The following is a 17,077-nucleotide window of genomic DNA, read 5'->3' on the forward strand; positions in this document are numbered from 1 at the left end:
CAGTTATTCTTTACCTACCACAGGGTTTCTGATAGTTCAATGGCTTCCATGGAATGTTAATCTTATGTCAACTATTCTATAAACTATTCCATTTCCCTTCCAAACTCACAAGAATGTGTTCACTGGAATCAAAACTGCAAGTCAAATAGAACATATCCATGTTGTGAGCTCAAAGCGTAAAATTTGTTGAGGGACCTGGATCCATTTTTAGATATGTTTTTACCAATGTAATACTAAAACTACACAATATGTATTAATCTTTTAAAAATGTTTTTAAAATAACTGCCATATTATTTTGTGTGTACATTTTAAAATTTGGTATTGATTTTATCTTTCAACTATCTACCCCACTAATAAAATCATACATCATTGAAAAGCTAAAAGTAAGTTTTCAAAGTTTACCTTCACTGATAAGATAAATAATTTTGGAGATATGCTTAATATCCATAGAAGAAAAGATAGATATTCAGGAGACAAACTGATCCACAGAACAAGTCTTCAGCAAATGGGAACATGGATATCTTAAAGACTTGGGACTATTCATGCTGGTTATCCAGACTGATGCTTCAAATATCTGGTTTCTGCACACAAAAAAAGTGATTTGAAACACCATCCTAAATATAGTTTACAAAATCTTTAACAGGAATACCTTTCTACCACTCACCAGAAACTTGCACTGTGGAGATCTTTGTTTAGATTTAACTATACAAGTACATTTTATACAGACTTAGGCTAGAACTAATAATGGAAAAAAAATCCCAGTTTATTGTGGTAATTCAGTAAAAGTATGTTGTGATGCCATTTGTCAGTGTATTCCACATATATATCAAATGAATATTCAATTTGTTCCCTGTCACGGTAAAAAAATATTCAGGTTATTATATATATTGAAAATGATCACCATGACACCAAAGGAACACAACATTCTTTGTAACTGATATTGATTTTTATCACATCAGTGGAGGGAAAAGCAGGAGGAGGAAAGATAAAAGGCTCACCTGCCAGCTAACACGAGAAGAAAGGTTTTCTACAATAATTCTGTGTTTAGTACGAAGAGGAGGGCCATACCTACTAAAAGAACAAAAAGTAAAATTAATGGATGAGACATGTAACAGTAAATTTCAGCTAGTGATACAAAATTAGAAATTATTTTGATGGAGAAGTTAATCTGGTTTAAATCTGATTCAGCACATTCCTTCTCATCTAAGGATTTATCAGATTTTGTTTTCATTAAGAAATACACAAGATCATAAAACTACTGATAAAGGCACTTCAACACCAGAGCTATTTTCTAAACTCTGACCTAAGTTCCAGACTGAAACTGAACTTTTCAATGAGGAATAGTGTTACTAGAAGGCACTGAATAATGTACTCAAGTGTACCATTTTTAGTATAAATCTCACAGTTGTACATGCATAAGAGGAGTTTCAAAAGGGAGTGCAACATAAAATTCAACAGCAGCAAGTGGACTGAAGTGCATCTTGATGGGGAGAGAATAAAATTTCCTCTTGAAGTCTTGCTGAGTACAGTAGAATCTCAAGTTATCCGGAACCCACGGGAATTGGTGGATACTGGATAACTGTTTTTCTGGTTAATTAAGAGTGTGTTAGAAACCTCATCTAACACTCTCAATCCCCCCTCCCCCCCTGAAGCACCAGGGCGGTAGTGGTCCTGAGCTGAAAAGCCCTCCTCTTTCCCACCCTGAAGTGGCAGAAGCAGGCAGTGGTCCAGAGCTGCAAACTCCCTCTTTCTCTCCCTTCCTTACCCGAGCACAGCCAGTAGCCTCCAAACAGGCTGCTCGTGGTCAGCCCTAGCAGGGCCTTTCCTCTGATGTGTCGGGAACGTGTCAGAGGAAAGTCGAGCAGCCTGTTTTGAGGCCACCTCCTGCTGACTACGCTCGATTAAGGAAGGGAAAAGAGCAAGGGAGTTGGCGGCTCTGCACTGCCACCTGCTTCTGCCACTTCGGAGTTTGAGAGAGGGAGGAGGGTTTTGTGGCTCGGGACTGCTGCCATGGTGGTGCTTCGGAGCGGGAGGAAAGGGGGGGTAGGATTGTGGCATAGGACATTGCCACTAGTGCTTTGCGGGCCTTTTTTTTTATACCAGCAATTTTTTTTTACCAGTTGTATGAGAGTCCCAGTTAATTGAGATCCAATTAACCAAGACTCTACTGTACTTTCATGTTGTGACTACATTGTACAACAACTATACTGAATCTCAGCAAGGCAACATAACAATTGAAGTAAAAGGAAGGCAGGATTAGGTTTTTACCTTGACAATTCTCTTTTATGTAGAACAGCATACAATTCATTATGGATGGGTTATGTACCCAGCTTATAAGAACATAAGAAGTTGCCTCCGCTGAGGCAGACCAGAGGTCCATCTCACCCAGCGGTCCGCTCCCGCGGCGGCCCATCAGGCCCATTGCCTGAGCAGTGGTCCCTGACTAGCTCTATAGCCTACCTCTACTCCTATCCCTATAACCTACCTCTACACTTATCTATTGTAGAAGACACCAATCAATTTTCTCAGATCAACCTCCTTGTCTCCCTGGGCAGTGCCCTCTCTCTTCAGTTTGTACCAAAGCAAGCAATAACCTTTAAAAGAGGAAATGATAACACGGAGGGGTTCGCAGACTACCAATCCTCAATTTTTTAACATCCTTTGCACTGTTAGTCTGACCTTGGCAGCCTTCTCCAGTCTTCCCGCCAGAGCCCACGAGGAGGACCTTGAGTGGGCGATAAAATTCGAGGACGTAGACCCAATTGCAGACTCCCAATCCCCAATAACGTTAACTTTGCTCTGCAATAGGAACCAAAAGGCAGTAAGCGGACATTGCAATTGCAAAACTAAAGGTGGAACTAATTCACCACTACTGGTGTGCAACCAGCACTAAAACTGGAATAGCTCTGTAAAAGCAGTGTGCAGTGGAATTCTAACCCACTGCGGTACAATAATTTTCTCTTCTCTTTTGGCTGCCACAAGCCAAGCCACTGGAAATTCAATCCACACTATTATTCAACGCAGGTTGTATTCATCTCCGACAGGGCAGGACATAAGGAATCATATGCTGTTCTACAGGAAAGAGGATTATTGAGGTGAGAACTTAATCCTTCCTTCCTGTGCAAACAGCATATGATTCCTTATAGATGGGATATACCAGAGCCTAGGGCGGGACAGATTAGCCTGCAACAAGAAATGAGGACCCAAAGGCCATGTTTGCTTGTGCTGACATGTCCACTATGTAAAACTTCGTAAAGGTAGGAAGAGTAGACCATGTGGTTGCCCTGCATATTTCATCAGGCGGCACTGCCCTGTACTCTGCCCAAGAAAAGGCACTTTTGGAAAGTGAGCTTTCAAGGTGACTGGCAGTTGTTTACCACAGCCAATGTATGCCGAGATCGCCATGCAAATCCATTGGGATATAGAAGCCTTAGAGGCTGGTCTTCCCAGAGGATTAGAGTTGGATAAGATAAAGAGATCAAGATATTGGAGAAGCACCCTCTACACGTCCAGTAACCTCAAAACCTTGACCTGTTTTTTTTCACATGTGGGCTGAAATGCAGGAAGCCTTACTTCCTGAACAACATGAAACACCAAAACCACCTTCGACAGAAAGGAAGTCACTGTGCACAAAGACACTCCTGCTTCCATGAATCTCGAGAAAAGGCTCTCTGCATGATGTCAGCAGCTTGGGCACAATACTAGCTGAAGTAATTCCAACCAAAAACACAGTCTTCACAGTCAGATCCATGAGAGACATGTCCAATAATGGTTCATAGGAAGCCTTAGTGAGGGCTCAAAATATAATACAGTCAAACCTCAGTTTACAAGTGCCATGGTTTGTGAGTGTTTTGCAAGATGAGCAAAACATTCTCGCAAATCGTGACTCATAAACCGAGCATTGACTCAATTTGCGAGTCAACCCTGCCCGCAAACGCCGCCCCTGCGAGCCGGCATCGCCCCCCCCCTCGTGAATGTTCACATACCCCCTGCGCAAACCGGCATCCCTAGCCCACACTGAATGCTTACCCCCAATGTGGCACCGGCAAGCAGCACCAACCCACAGGAGGTGCCGGTGCCGGAAGATCGTGACTCTCCCCCAACTGGGCCTTGAGCATCTGTGAAGAGAACGAGAGGCAGAAGAAAGAAAAAGAGAAAACCTCATCACCTATTGTTCAAACTTATGGCGTCCCTCAAGGCTCTATTCTTTCTCCTTTACTATTTAATATCTTCATTGCTACTCTTCTCACATAAGAACATAAGCAATGCCTCTGTTGGGTCAGACCTGAGGTCCATCGTGCCCAGCAGTCCGTTCACACGGTGACCCAACAGGTCCAGGACCTATGCAGTAATCCTCTATCCCCCTCTATCCCCTTTTAAAGCAGGAAATTGTCCAATCCTTTCTTGAACCCCAGTGCCGTACTCTGCCCTATTACACTCTCTGGAAGCGCATTCCAGGTGTCCACCACATGTTGGGTAAAGAAGAACTTCCTAGCATTCGTTTTGAATCTGTCCCCTTTCAACTTTTCTGAATGCCTTCTTGTTCTTTTATTATTTGAAGGTTTGAAGAATCTGTCCCTCTCTACTCTCTCTATGCCCTTCATGATCTTATAAGTCTCTATCATATCCCCTCTAAGTCTCCTCTTCTCCAGGGAAAAGAGACCCAGTTTCTCCAATCTCTCAGCACATTAAAGGCTTTCCATCCCCTTTATCAGACGCGTCGCTCTCCTCTGAACCCTCTCGAGTAACGCCATGTCCTTCTTAAGGTAAGAGTACTCCAGATGCGGACGCACCATCGCCCGATACAATGGCAGGATAACTTCTTTCGTTCTGGTTGTAATACCCTTCTTGATTATGCCTAGCATTCTGTTTGCTTTCTTAGCGGCCGCTGCGCACTGTGCCGTCGGCTTCATTGTCATGTCCACCATTACCCCCAAGTCCCTTTCTTGTGTACTCTCATTTAATAACATTTTTCCCATCGTATAGTTGTACCTCGTGTTTCTGTTTCCCACATGTAATACTTTACATTTCTCAACGTTGAACTTCATCTGCCATCTCGTCGCCCATTCCCCTAGTTTGTTCAAGTCTCTTTGCAATTCTTCGCAGTCCTCTTTAGTCCGAGCTTCACTAAATAGTTTGGTGTCGTCCGCAAATTTTATTATCTCACACTTCGTCCCTGTTTCTAGATCATTTATGAATATATTAAATAGCAGCGGCCCGAACACCGAGCCCTGCGGGACCCCACTCGTGACCCTCCTCCAGTCCGAGTAGTGGCCCTAGCTCAGTCTATTGGCTTTACTATTTTTGCATATGCAGACGACATTCAATTACTCCACCCTGTTGATTCTTCAAATATAAACGAAATACAAGAAATTTAATACCAAACTGGACAAAATCAGTGATTGGTTCCACATAAATAAACTTTCCCTTAACATCAATAAATCCTGTTGCATACTCTTTCCAATCAGGAACAATGAAATAATAAAAGGAAAAGTCTTTATTAAATCATGCCCAATAAAAATGGAATCAAAAATAAAACAACTTGGTGTAACTATAGACAAGGATTTAACTTTTCATGACCAGATAAGCTCCGTCCTAAAAACCTGTTTCTATAAACTTCGGCTTATCCGTTCCCTAACTTCATTTCTCAAAACTATCTCAACCCTTGTTTACTCATTGGTTATTTCTCATTTAGACTACTGTAATTCTCTATATAATGGAATTCCTCAAAAAGAATTACGTTGTCTGCAGCTCATTCAAAATACAGCAATTAAACTTATTCATAAGGTAGGGAAATATGATCATGTTACTCCTCTTCTGAAAGAAGCCCATTGGCTACCCATTGCACACCATATCACTTATAAAATCTTAATGTTGGTCTTTAAAATCACACTTTCCAGTCTTCCATCTTTTCTCGATAAACTCATCGTTCCTCTTCGCCCTTCTCGGACACTTAGATCAGCAGATCAGAATCTATTGACCATCCCTTCCATCAAAGAATTCTACTTTACCAGGAAAACTAACTTCTCCGTAGTTGCTTCAATTTTATGGAATGCTATGCCACCTCAACTCCGCCTTGAAAATTTCCTCGACAAATTTAAGACTTAAACTAAAAACGTTCTTATTTCAAGATGCATATCACAGCCCTTAAATACTTCTTCTCCAACAGCCAGTAAAACTTATCATCAACCGCTTTTAAGAAGCGACCCCCACTCCTGATGTCATATTCCTCCCCCTCTTCACTGTTCTTTTTTGTTGTTTTTAATAATGTATTTATCGACTCCCCCTTCCCCTCTTTCCCCTCAAGTCCAAGTTTATATTTGTAAATTGTCTTTTAATGTTCACTCTTCCCCCACTTATAATTATTATTTTATATATATATATATATATTTTTTTTTTTTTTTACTTATAATTTTTTTAGCATTGTAAACCGGCTAGATGCACATCAATGGTCGGTATATAAAAATTAATAAAACTTGAGCATGCGCAGATGCTCAAAGCCCAGTCGGGGGAGAGGCACGATCTTTGGGCACCGGCACCTCCTGTGGGTTGGTGCTGTGTGCTGGTGCCACATTGGGGGTAAGCATTCAGTTTTTTTTTTTGGGGGGGCGAGCGTTTGTGAGGGGGCGATACAGTTCATGGGGGGGTGGGGGTGATGCCGATTTGCGGGGAGATGTGGAAGTGGCCTCGGGGGTGGGAGGATCTTTTGGGGATGTGGTGGGGTGGAGCAGCACCAGGGGGGGGAGGGAGGTGGAACCAATCAAGCGAGTTTCCCCTACTTCCTATGGGGAAACTCGCTTTGATATACGAGTATTTTGGTTTACGACCATGCTTCTGGAACGAATTATGCTCGTAAACCAAGGTTCCATTGTATTAAGATTCCACAATGAAAATGGATGTTTCACCGGAAGGCAAAGCCTCAGTGCTCCCTTTAGGAACCTGGAAACATCTGATGAGAGGCTACAGACACTCTACCTACTCTAGCCTGAAAGCATGGAAAATTAACTACTAGAACTTTAAGAGACCCAACTACAGTGTTCTCCCTAGGGCATTTTAGCCGGGCGCTCCGCCCGGCTAATTTAGATGACCGCCCAGCTGTTATCTCGATCGCGAATCCTGCTGCTCAACATTTTTTTTTAAAAAACCCTCTCACCGGCTTGGAAATTTTTCTGGGCTGACTCAGCCCAGCCTGACTCGCCGCTGAAAGATCATGTGTTTGACTCCTGCCTGTGAAATAGATACAAATCAATGCCAATTTATAAGCATGGGATGGCACATCAGAAGCCGATCTGAAGGGCACTCCTCAGGTTGCCTCCAGTTTCGCTCAGGAGGGTTACTGAGCTATTTTGTTGTTTCTTTAACCAGGCTTGAACAGGAATATGTCCTCTGCTTGGGAATGTTTCCCTGTCTCCAGAAAGCAGAATAATCCTGCTGTGTTGAGTGTAAACCTACCTCCCACCTCCACAAAGCTGCTGGTAATGCCTCTGCTCGTCAGTCTGGGGACTCCTCTGGGAGAAAAAAAAAAAAGTGTCAAGCTCCCTTTGGTTCCAGCAAGGAGGGTGATCAAGACCATGTGGGGGGTTTCTGCGTCGGGAAAGTTTAGTTTTTGGTCTCTCGGATTGTTATTCGGTTTGCAGCGTCATTTTTCTTTTTCTTGAGAGGGAGCAGAATCCGAGTTGTGCCTCTCCCATTTGAATTTCCTGGCGAAGGAAGGGGGGGGGGTCTGTTGCTCTGCTCTTTCCTAAGTCACAGCAAATGCCCATCGACCCCCAAAAGAGGCAGGATGGCAAGTCATTATTAATCACTTGTATGCATCTATGGGTAGTTTTCTCAATCTCACTGGGTTCCAGTGCTGTTTGCTATTTGAACTGCAGCACTTAACGTTGGCAGCTCAGAAGACAGGTAGTTTTTTTGTGGGTTAAAAAAAAAAACCCCCAAAAAAACCCCCCAACCCTATCCCTTACAATCCAGGGAAAAAATCTTGGCAAATCATCAGATGACAGCTGCTACTTGAAGCTCCTATGCTGGTATGATTTGAAGTGCAGGGATTTTCATGCTGTGCATTGTGCACAGATGTTGGTATGAGTTAATGGTCGCGCAAACAGGGCTATGTGTATGGCTGCTGTTTCCAAGTCCTGCAAGAAGGTAGAGTCGTAGTTCCATGACAGAAATCAAGCTTTCTTTGGGCTATTTTCAAAACTTCAGGCCGATGAAAAGTTTGTGGATGCTTTCTCTTTGGTACACCACATCCATCATGAAACTAAGAGCACTGAGCACTTTCTCTTTGAAAAAGTTGTCCAAGAAAATAAGTATTCCTAGATTTAAACCTTCCTTTTCTGGCAAACAGCATCTGGGTAAATAGCTTAAAAAATTGCTCTCAATACATAGACTTTCTTAAGTTTGGGGACTGGGTAAAATAAGGATTGCCCGAAGGCCACAGACCTCGCACATCTGTGGCATGGCGTCTGCAGGGCATTTTAACACTCACAGACCTCACAGTTCCCACTCACCCTTGAGGTAAGCAAATTTTTAAGGATGTGAGGTAGAGATCCGTGAGGTTCATGGGGCCCGCAGAATCCTCGTTTTACCCAGTCCTCTAGGTTTGTGTGTTGTCACTATGCATGTAATGCACAAAATACATATTTTTTTGTGGTGTTTTGGGGGACACGCATGATTAATTATACTTTTCTTGGGTCTCTTGGTATCAAACAAAGTTGTTCCTTAAGGATCTTTTTCCTGCATATGTTCTTGCCCTAGATGGAAACACTAGGGATTGACTGTCATAGGAAAGGAAGTGTAGAGAGGGTGGACAGTGGATGCAAGGGGCAGAGAGAGGGGTGGCCGTTGTACAGGGCCATGGTGAGACCTCATCTGGAGTACTGTGTGCAATTCTGGAGGCCACATTACAGTAAAGATGTGCGCAGAATTGAATCGGTTCAGCGGACGGCCACCAGGATGATCTCGGGGCTCAAGGGTCTCTCGTACGAACAGAGACTGAACAAATTGCAGCTCTACACTCTCGAGGAACGTAGGGAGAGGGGAGACATGATCGAAACATTTAAGTACCTCATGGGACGTGTCGAAGTGGAAGATGATATTTTCTTTCTCAAGGAACCCTCGGCCACAAGAGGGCACCCGCTTAAACTCAGGGGCGGAAAATTTCATGGCGACACCAGAAAGTATTTCTTCACAGAGAGAGTGGTTGATCATTGGAACAAGCTTCCATTGCAGGTGATCGAGGCAGACAGCATGCCAGACTTTAAGAATAAATGGGATACCCATATGGGATCCCTACGAGGGTCAAGATAAGGAAATTGGGTCATTAGGGCATAGACAGGGGGTGGGTAAGCAGAGTGGGCAGACTTGATGGGCTGTAGCCCTTTTCTGCCATCATCTTCTATATTTCTATGGAAGGGGTAGAGAGAGAGGGCAGAGGCTGGGTGGAAGGGGCAAAGAGAGAGAACAGATATTGCATGGAAAGGAGTGAGGACAAACGCTGAATAGAAAGAAGAGAGCGAAGAGAAGATGATTAAAGCAGAAACAACAAAAGGTAGAAAATTTTTTTTGGTTGCTTTACGTAGAAATCAAGTAGAATTGTAACGGTATTGATTAAAATTTATACACAGGAAATGGAAATAAGGCAGTTTTTTGGGGACTAAACCCCTTTCCTTAGGTCAGGACAGGATACCATAACAGCAGCATACTGTACTGTCTTGAAGAAAGATTTGGCCTCTGAAAGCTAATTGAAAAATGGATTAGTCCAATAAAATGGTATTTTCTTATTTCTCATTATTTGTTTTATTTCTATTTGTTAATTTGTAAAGTAGTGATTTGTTATAGCAGTTTTTTTCAAATTCACATCAACTGTCTTTATATTTTGCACAGTATTAGGGGACGTGTCACTGTTTGTGGTGTTGCACTGTATGCAGAGTCTGGTTTCTTGGTTCAGTTTAACTTTTGTCTACATATTTCTATTTTTAGTTTGTGATTATTCCATATTGGGCAAGGGTGTATCTGTATTCTGTGTGTATGAAAAGGACATGGCTTTCTGTTAGCATCAACTGTACAGGATCAATTGACTGTGCAGGATCTGGCTTGTTTAGTTTTACAATGCGTGTGTTGGTGTTCTAGTGCTCACTGTAGTGTTTAAGATGCTGCCTTTTCCTAGGTGCACCCTTGTGTGACTCATGGATTATTACTAAAAATATCTTTTTTATATAGGAGGAGGGGGTTGTTGAAAAAATGATCAGCACTGGATTGTCATATATACTAGGTATGCCACTGGATTTAATGACCCTATTCTAACTTTTACTGTTGACATAGGTGTTGTCCCACACACACACACACCCACTATAAAGAATTAAATTAAAGTTGTATTAACATCAAGCAGCTTTCAAATAACATTATAAGCAAATAAAAATAAAATATTTTTAATACATTGCTAATTATTACCTGCATCTTTACCTAAACTGTTTTGCCCTAGCTCTCACTTTGATCTTTATCTGCTACTTTTTTATTTCGCTGTAGTGCAATCACACAGGTCTCCTTCAAGGCTCAGTAACACCTCTCCATAAATTATGTGGAAGAGGTCTGGAAGTGGGGATCGCATCTATTTCATATTCTCGGAGAGACCTCAGGAAGGAGCCTAGTGATCAAAACATTATTAGAGGTGCTGTAGAGCCGTTTCTTGTATGACTGGATGAGCTATATTTATTTATTTTTAGTTGTTTAAATTCACGCAAAAATAAATTGAACCTAATGACTTCATTAACGCATTTCTCTTTTTTAAACCTCTATACCATGTGAAAGAGGGCACTTACCGAATTATTCACTTCTAGAATTGGATACTTCTTAAATTTAGTAAAAATATTCTGGCACAAGTGTTAAATCTTAAAAAAGGAAGTCATATTGAGCATTGGAAAATAATAATAATTAACTAAAAAACAGTACACATTTAATTTTCCCCACCACCAAATTTTCCCATCCCGCCCAGTTACTTTTCCTTGCCATGCGGCTGGAAAAAATTTCTGGGGAGAACATTGCAACTACCAAGCACTTCTCCAATCCTTCCTGCAGGAATGAGATCCTACAAGGCATCCTTCCTCCCCTTATGCCACTATCTTGGAACTCCTCGAGTCCTGATACCACCAGATCCACCCAAAAATTTAAACTATCCTTCCCCTCGTCAAAATGTGTCATCTATGCGGGAAAATTAGGGACATCTCTCTCCTTAAGAATCAAAGAGCTTTGGAATAACCTTACTACCCCACTTCAGAACCTGGGCTCCTTTCAACTATTCTGAAAACATCTGAAAACTTGGCTATTCTCAAAAATGTAACACTTTCTTCTCTCTATATTCCTCCTCTAACCCTTACTACGGTGTTCCCTCTTTATACCAAGTTCCTTTAAACCTTCTTTATACTAAGCTCCTGTAACCCTTACTATGGAGTTCCTTCTTCTTACTAAGCTCCTGTAAACGGTGCCGAGCTCTACGATTGTGGAGATGATGCATTATATAAACTTAAGGTTTAGTTTAGTTTATCTCAGGAATACAAGCCCAGAAAGAGTCCAACTGTTTATCCTTGTACCAATGCTGAAAATTATTCCATGCTTTAGCATAGGCCGCCACTGTTGCTGGCTTTCTAGAACTAAGGAGAGTCAACATCACCATCTCCAAATATCTTTTCTGTGCTATAGTTGCTTGCTCAATAGCCATGTCATTAAGACCAAAGTGCTCTGGATTGTCTATTACTATGGGCCCCTGTGACAGAATGCCGTGATGCAGTGGTAGTCTGAGGTGGTTGTTGCACTGCAAGTGGATCAGATCCATGTACCATGGACAATACAACACAGTCAACTTGGGCCTATGAAACTACCAATCCCCGATGGGTTGCTATTCTGCAAATTACTTGGCCTATCAGCCATGGTGGGAAAATGTCAGCAGTTCTCTTGCTAGCCAAGGTTGCACAAGTGTCTAGTCTGATGCTTCCTGACTTGAATCTTCGACTGAAAAACTGAGGGGGCATTCTTCTTGTCTGCTGAGTTTCAAGTTTATTAAAAATATTTTTAAACCGCTTAATTGTTATTCTAAGCGGTGAGATCGAATGCTGCTGCCCCCAGCATCTCACAATGCAGTTGAATGCTCTTTGGGATGATCATTCTCCTGGATCCAGCGTCTGCCCGCTGAGATAGTCAGCTTGGACACCGTCTACTCTCACTACATGTGTTGCTGTGATCGCCTGTAGGTGGACTTCCTCCCGAGATAACAATTGGGCTTCCAGATTTTCCCTTGCCTGTTTGACGTACACCACTGTAGTAGCAATGTCCGAGAATACTCCGACTGCTTTGCCTTTCAGCCATGTCTGGAAAAGGTGGAGAATTAACCAAATGGCTCAACTCCAGTCTATTGATGGACCATGTTTTCTGCGATGGCAGCCATTGGCCGTACACTGGGGAACTCTCACAAGGACCCCCCCCCCCAGCCATAGAGACAGGCATCCGTTGGTAGTATCAACCACAACTATGTGGAAAGGAAAACCTCTCGATAACAACTAGAAAATGACACGGGGACCGTTTACTATGGCAAACCATGGTCACCGCAGTAAATCTGCAGGAATAGACATTTGCAACTGGTTTATCCCAGGAATGGGGACAAGACCTTTCACCGCCCCGCAGGAATTAGGACAAGACCTTTTACCACTCTGTGGGAATGGTAAAGTCTTGCTCCTGTGGTAAAAACTGCACCTGTGTCAGACTCTGCATCACCTCCCCAACTCTTATGCCTATTTTACCTTCAGGAGCCAGACATGCCACGATGAAGACAAAAGGAACCCAAACCAAAGCCTGAGACCAATGTGATTTAAAGAATAAAATTACCAGACAACAAAAGGTAGAAAAAAAATAAATTTTATATTTTGTGATTAGAATATTTCAGATTTGAAATATGTATCCTGCTAGAGCTGGTATAAGAAATAACTGGGGACCGCAAAGCCCAGGCTGTGCTGCTTTAGCTTCCAGCTGGCTTAGGTCTCTTTCTCTCTGACCAGGGGGCAGTTGCCCTAGTTGCACTCTCGTAACACTATTTCTGCCACGTGTGACTGAAGTATTATGTTAGCTTGATTTTTCTATATAGCATTCTGTAGTAATTTGGTTTGTTCAGTTTTAACAATAGTGATGGGGATATTTGTGAAAAGGACGGAAGACAGGGGCTTTGCTGATCCTTACTCTGTATTATTTGGGTTTATAAAATGACAATTATACAGAATATTGTCTCTTTTTATACTTTAATAAAATAAGTTCAGTATAAAATCATAACTATTCGAGGCTTATGTGGATGGAATCTGACAGTATGGGAAGGCGGGGACCAAGCTCGTGGGGACGGGGACCGAGCTCACTGGAACGGTGATAAATTTTTTCCCCCGTGTCATTCTCTAATAACTCCAGCCAGAGCCATAAATTTTTGCTCTGTCACACCTCCAATGTCCAGCTACCTCTTCCTAGAGCGAGTCCGACTGAAGAGGCCAACATGTCAGCAGTGAGCTCTACAGGGGATGCAGGTGCTTCAGTTTGCGTGACTCTGGAAGAAACACTCAGCCCTCTGTGTTGAACAGGATTCTCAGATATTCCAGACACTGGGTTAGTTGGTTGCTCTTTCTGAAATTGATAATCCACCCTAGATTCTGTGAGAGCTGGACTACCTCAGCAACAACTGCCTGGTGGCAGTCCAGCAAGGACAATGCCCTGATTAGCCAATCATTCAAGTAAGGATAAACCTGGATTCCTGCCTTGCGCAGATGGACTGTTGCCAGCACCATTACTTTTAGTGAAAGTGCATAGCGCTGAGAACTGAAAGCGTTTCTTTAGCTCATGGAATCTGAGAAATTTTCTGTGATCTGGCATGAGACTTGGAAAGTAAGCCTCTGTAGGATCCTGACAGGCCAAAAAATCGCCTAGAGCCACCAAAACAATGACTGATCTGTTTCCATCTGAAATATGAGCACTTTCAAGGTCGCATTGACAGCCTTGAGATCTAGGACTAGCCTCCAATTGTCCAAGTCTTTCTTGGGCACAATGAAGTATATAGGGTATCTCCCCCAAGTCCGGAACCTATGGCTCCATTTTTTTAACAGCCTTTGCACTGTTGCTCTGACCTTGGCAGCCTTTTCCAGTTTTCCCATCAGAGTCCAAGAGGAGGTCCTTGAGTGCATGATAAAATTCGAGCTTGAAGCCCCCTCAAATTATGTCCAGCATTTATTGGTCTGAAGAAAGCTATGCCCAAGTTGCCCAGAACTTCAAAAGTCTCCCTCCTATGTGGAGGAGCTCAGAGGCCGACCTGGTGTCATTGTAGAAAGCAAAATAATAATAATAAAAAGACCCCACCCCCCAATTTTCCTCATAGGTTGTTAACAGCCTGTGCTGGAAATGTGCTGCAGTTTGCCTCAGCTCTAAAGATAGCTAGATGTGGGAGTACAAATCATGGCCTAACAGACCACTCCTCCAACGCAGAATGTTTGGGCTGCCAGTCATTCCAGTGTCTCAATGAACCTCAAACCTCCTCCAGACCTGTAAGCATGAAAGTGGAAGGCAAAACACAGCCGGCACCCTGGCTGAGCCCCCTATGGATGCCTGACAGCATGTGCTCAAGCCGTTGCAATGCAGTAGGTGAGCAATGCTACCAGGGTAACAGACCCCCAAGCTCCAAAAAGATTCTGTAGGCTGGCCAACAGGTACCATAGAAGGATTGGCCTGTCAGCTGCAGATCTCAGTCTGCTTCTCCTCCTCACAGGCAGCGCTGAACCCTTAATGAGGGAAGCTCTGAGCACTGAAAACAGTCAAATTCTCAAACAGAACAGAAAAAGACTGGAAAAAAAAAAACCAAGCACAGTTACTTACCTATAACAGGTGTTAAGGGACAGCAGGCATATATAGGTATCATCATCCATAGAGCTGGGAACAGATAGTGCAAATGCGTACTCTCACTTTAAATTGCTAGATGTCTCGTGACTACACGTACTACGCATGTGCGAGTGCTTTTCCACCTGGCGTCAGCTCGTGGGACCATCAATTCAGTAAAAAATCTAAGAAGACAACTAGGGGGAGGTCTGAGGCCTGCTGTCCTGGATAACACCTGTTATAGGTAAGTAACTGTGCTTTATCCCAGGACAAGCAGGCAGCATATTCTCACATGTGGGACTCCCTAGCTGATATGTAAGGGATGGAGGGAAGTTAGTATCTAAGTAGAAAATAAATTCTACAGAACTGCTTGGCTGAACAGACTATCCCGTCTGGAATGAACCTCCAGACAGTAGGAGGATGTGAAAGTATGAATTGAGGACCAGCTTGCTGCTTTAAAAGTGTCCTCAAGGGGAGTCAAAAGGAGATAAGCTACTGATAAGATAAGATAAGATAAGACGATTCACGTGAATGGCAGAGATTATGAAATTGACCAAACTATAAAAATACTAGGAGTTACCCTTGACAAACACCTAACCCTGGAAAAGCATACAGATCTAATGTTCAAAAAAAGTATATCAGTCTTACGGAAGCTCCGCACCATTAAAAAATTCTTCGATGAATCGTCCTTTCGATTACTAGTTCAATCATCTATCTTGAGTACGCTGGATTACTGCAACATTATATATCTAGGAGCTTATAAAAAGACACTTAACAAGCTGAGATTAATTCAGGACACCGCAGTCCGGCTTATCTTTGGTCTAAAAAAAAATGGGAACATGTCACCCCTTACTTCCAGATACTCCACTGGTTGCTGGTAGAATCCAGAACACTCTTCAAGTTTGCTTGAATCAGCTACAAAGCTGTCTTTGGGATGCTACCAACTTACCTCGCCTCTCAATTCATCCTCAACAGCTCTAATAAGAGCTCTCGCAGAATAAATCTCTTTAATTACCCATCCCTGAAATCATGTCATTACAAGAAGTTCCTTGACAGAATGTTATCATTCCAGGCAGCCAAACTGAACACATGGCTCATAAAACCCATACTCGAGGCCACTTCATACGCTGACTTCAGAAAATCACTGAAGACCCTTCTGTTTAACAAATTCTAATCCCAATTCTTGTCCAATCCCCCTCAGCTATCCTCATCCCAATCCTTAATTCTCTTGATTTTAGATTAACTCACGATGGAGAATATAACCACCATTCCGGAACCCGAGGAGATCGTAATAGGAGACCAAGACGATAAGCTGGTCGATTTAGAGGTAAGCCAAGAGGATGTACTCAAGCAGATCGACAGACTAAAGAGCGACAAATCGCCGGGTCCGGATGGCATTCACCCAAGGGTACTCAAGGAACTAAAAGACGTAATAGCGGAGCCACTTCGACAGATATGCAACCTATCCTTAAAAACCGGAGAGATCCCGGAGGATTGGAAAATAGCAAATGTCACGCCCATCTTCAAGAAGGGCGCAAGGGGGGACCCGGGAAACTACAGGCCGGTGAGCCTGACCTCAGTCCCGGGAAAGATGATGGAGGCACTGATTAAAGACAGCATCTATGAGCACATCGAAAAAAATGGGCAGCTAAAACCGAGTCAACATGGCTTCTGTAAGGGTAGGTCATGCCTCACAAACTTATTGTACTTCTTTGAGGGAGTGAACAGCCAGGTGGATAAAGGGGAATCTATAGACATCATTTACCTTGATTTCCAAAAAGCTTTCGACAAGGTGCCACATGAGAGACTGCTTAAAAAGATATGGAACCACGGGGTACAAGGGGAGGTCCACCGATGGATCAAAAACTGGCTGGCAAACAGGAAGCAGAGGGTTGGCGTAAAGGGCCACTACTCAGACTGGAAAGGGGTCACGAGCGGAGTTCCGCAGGGGTCGGTGCTGGGACCACTCTTGTTCAATATCTACATAAATGACCTAGAGGCGGGAACTAAGTGTGAAGTCATTAAATTTGCAGATGACACCAAACTATACAGCAGGGCTCAAACCAAGGAAGACTGCGAGGATCTCCAAAAGGATCTAACGCAGCTGGAAAAGTGGGCCGAAAAGTGGCAGATGAGCTTCAACGTGGGGAAATGCAAGGTCATGCACGTGGGGAAAAAGAACCCG

General features: G+C 43.0%; 1 protein-coding gene across 3 annotated transcripts in view; it reads right to left on the reverse strand.

Annotated features, from left to right (window-relative positions):
* LOC117364326 (serine/arginine-rich splicing factor 5-like) overlaps nt 1-17,077 on the reverse strand; it is a 142,527-nt gene that overhangs the window by 52,607 nt on the left and 72,843 nt on the right. For all 3 annotated transcript variants that reach the window (XM_033953426.1, XM_033953424.1, XM_033953425.1), the window contains exon 5: nt 999-1,071. In XM_033953426.1, the coding sequence (XP_033809317.1) occupies nt 999-1,071 (73 nt within the window). The remainder of the gene's footprint in view (nt 1-998; nt 1,072-17,077) is intronic.

The sequence above is a fragment of the Geotrypetes seraphini genome, chromosome 7 (assembly GCF_902459505.1).
Source record: "Geotrypetes seraphini chromosome 7, aGeoSer1.1, whole genome shotgun sequence".
NCBI classification, from domain to species: domain Eukaryota; kingdom Metazoa; phylum Chordata; class Amphibia; order Gymnophiona; family Dermophiidae; genus Geotrypetes; species Geotrypetes seraphini.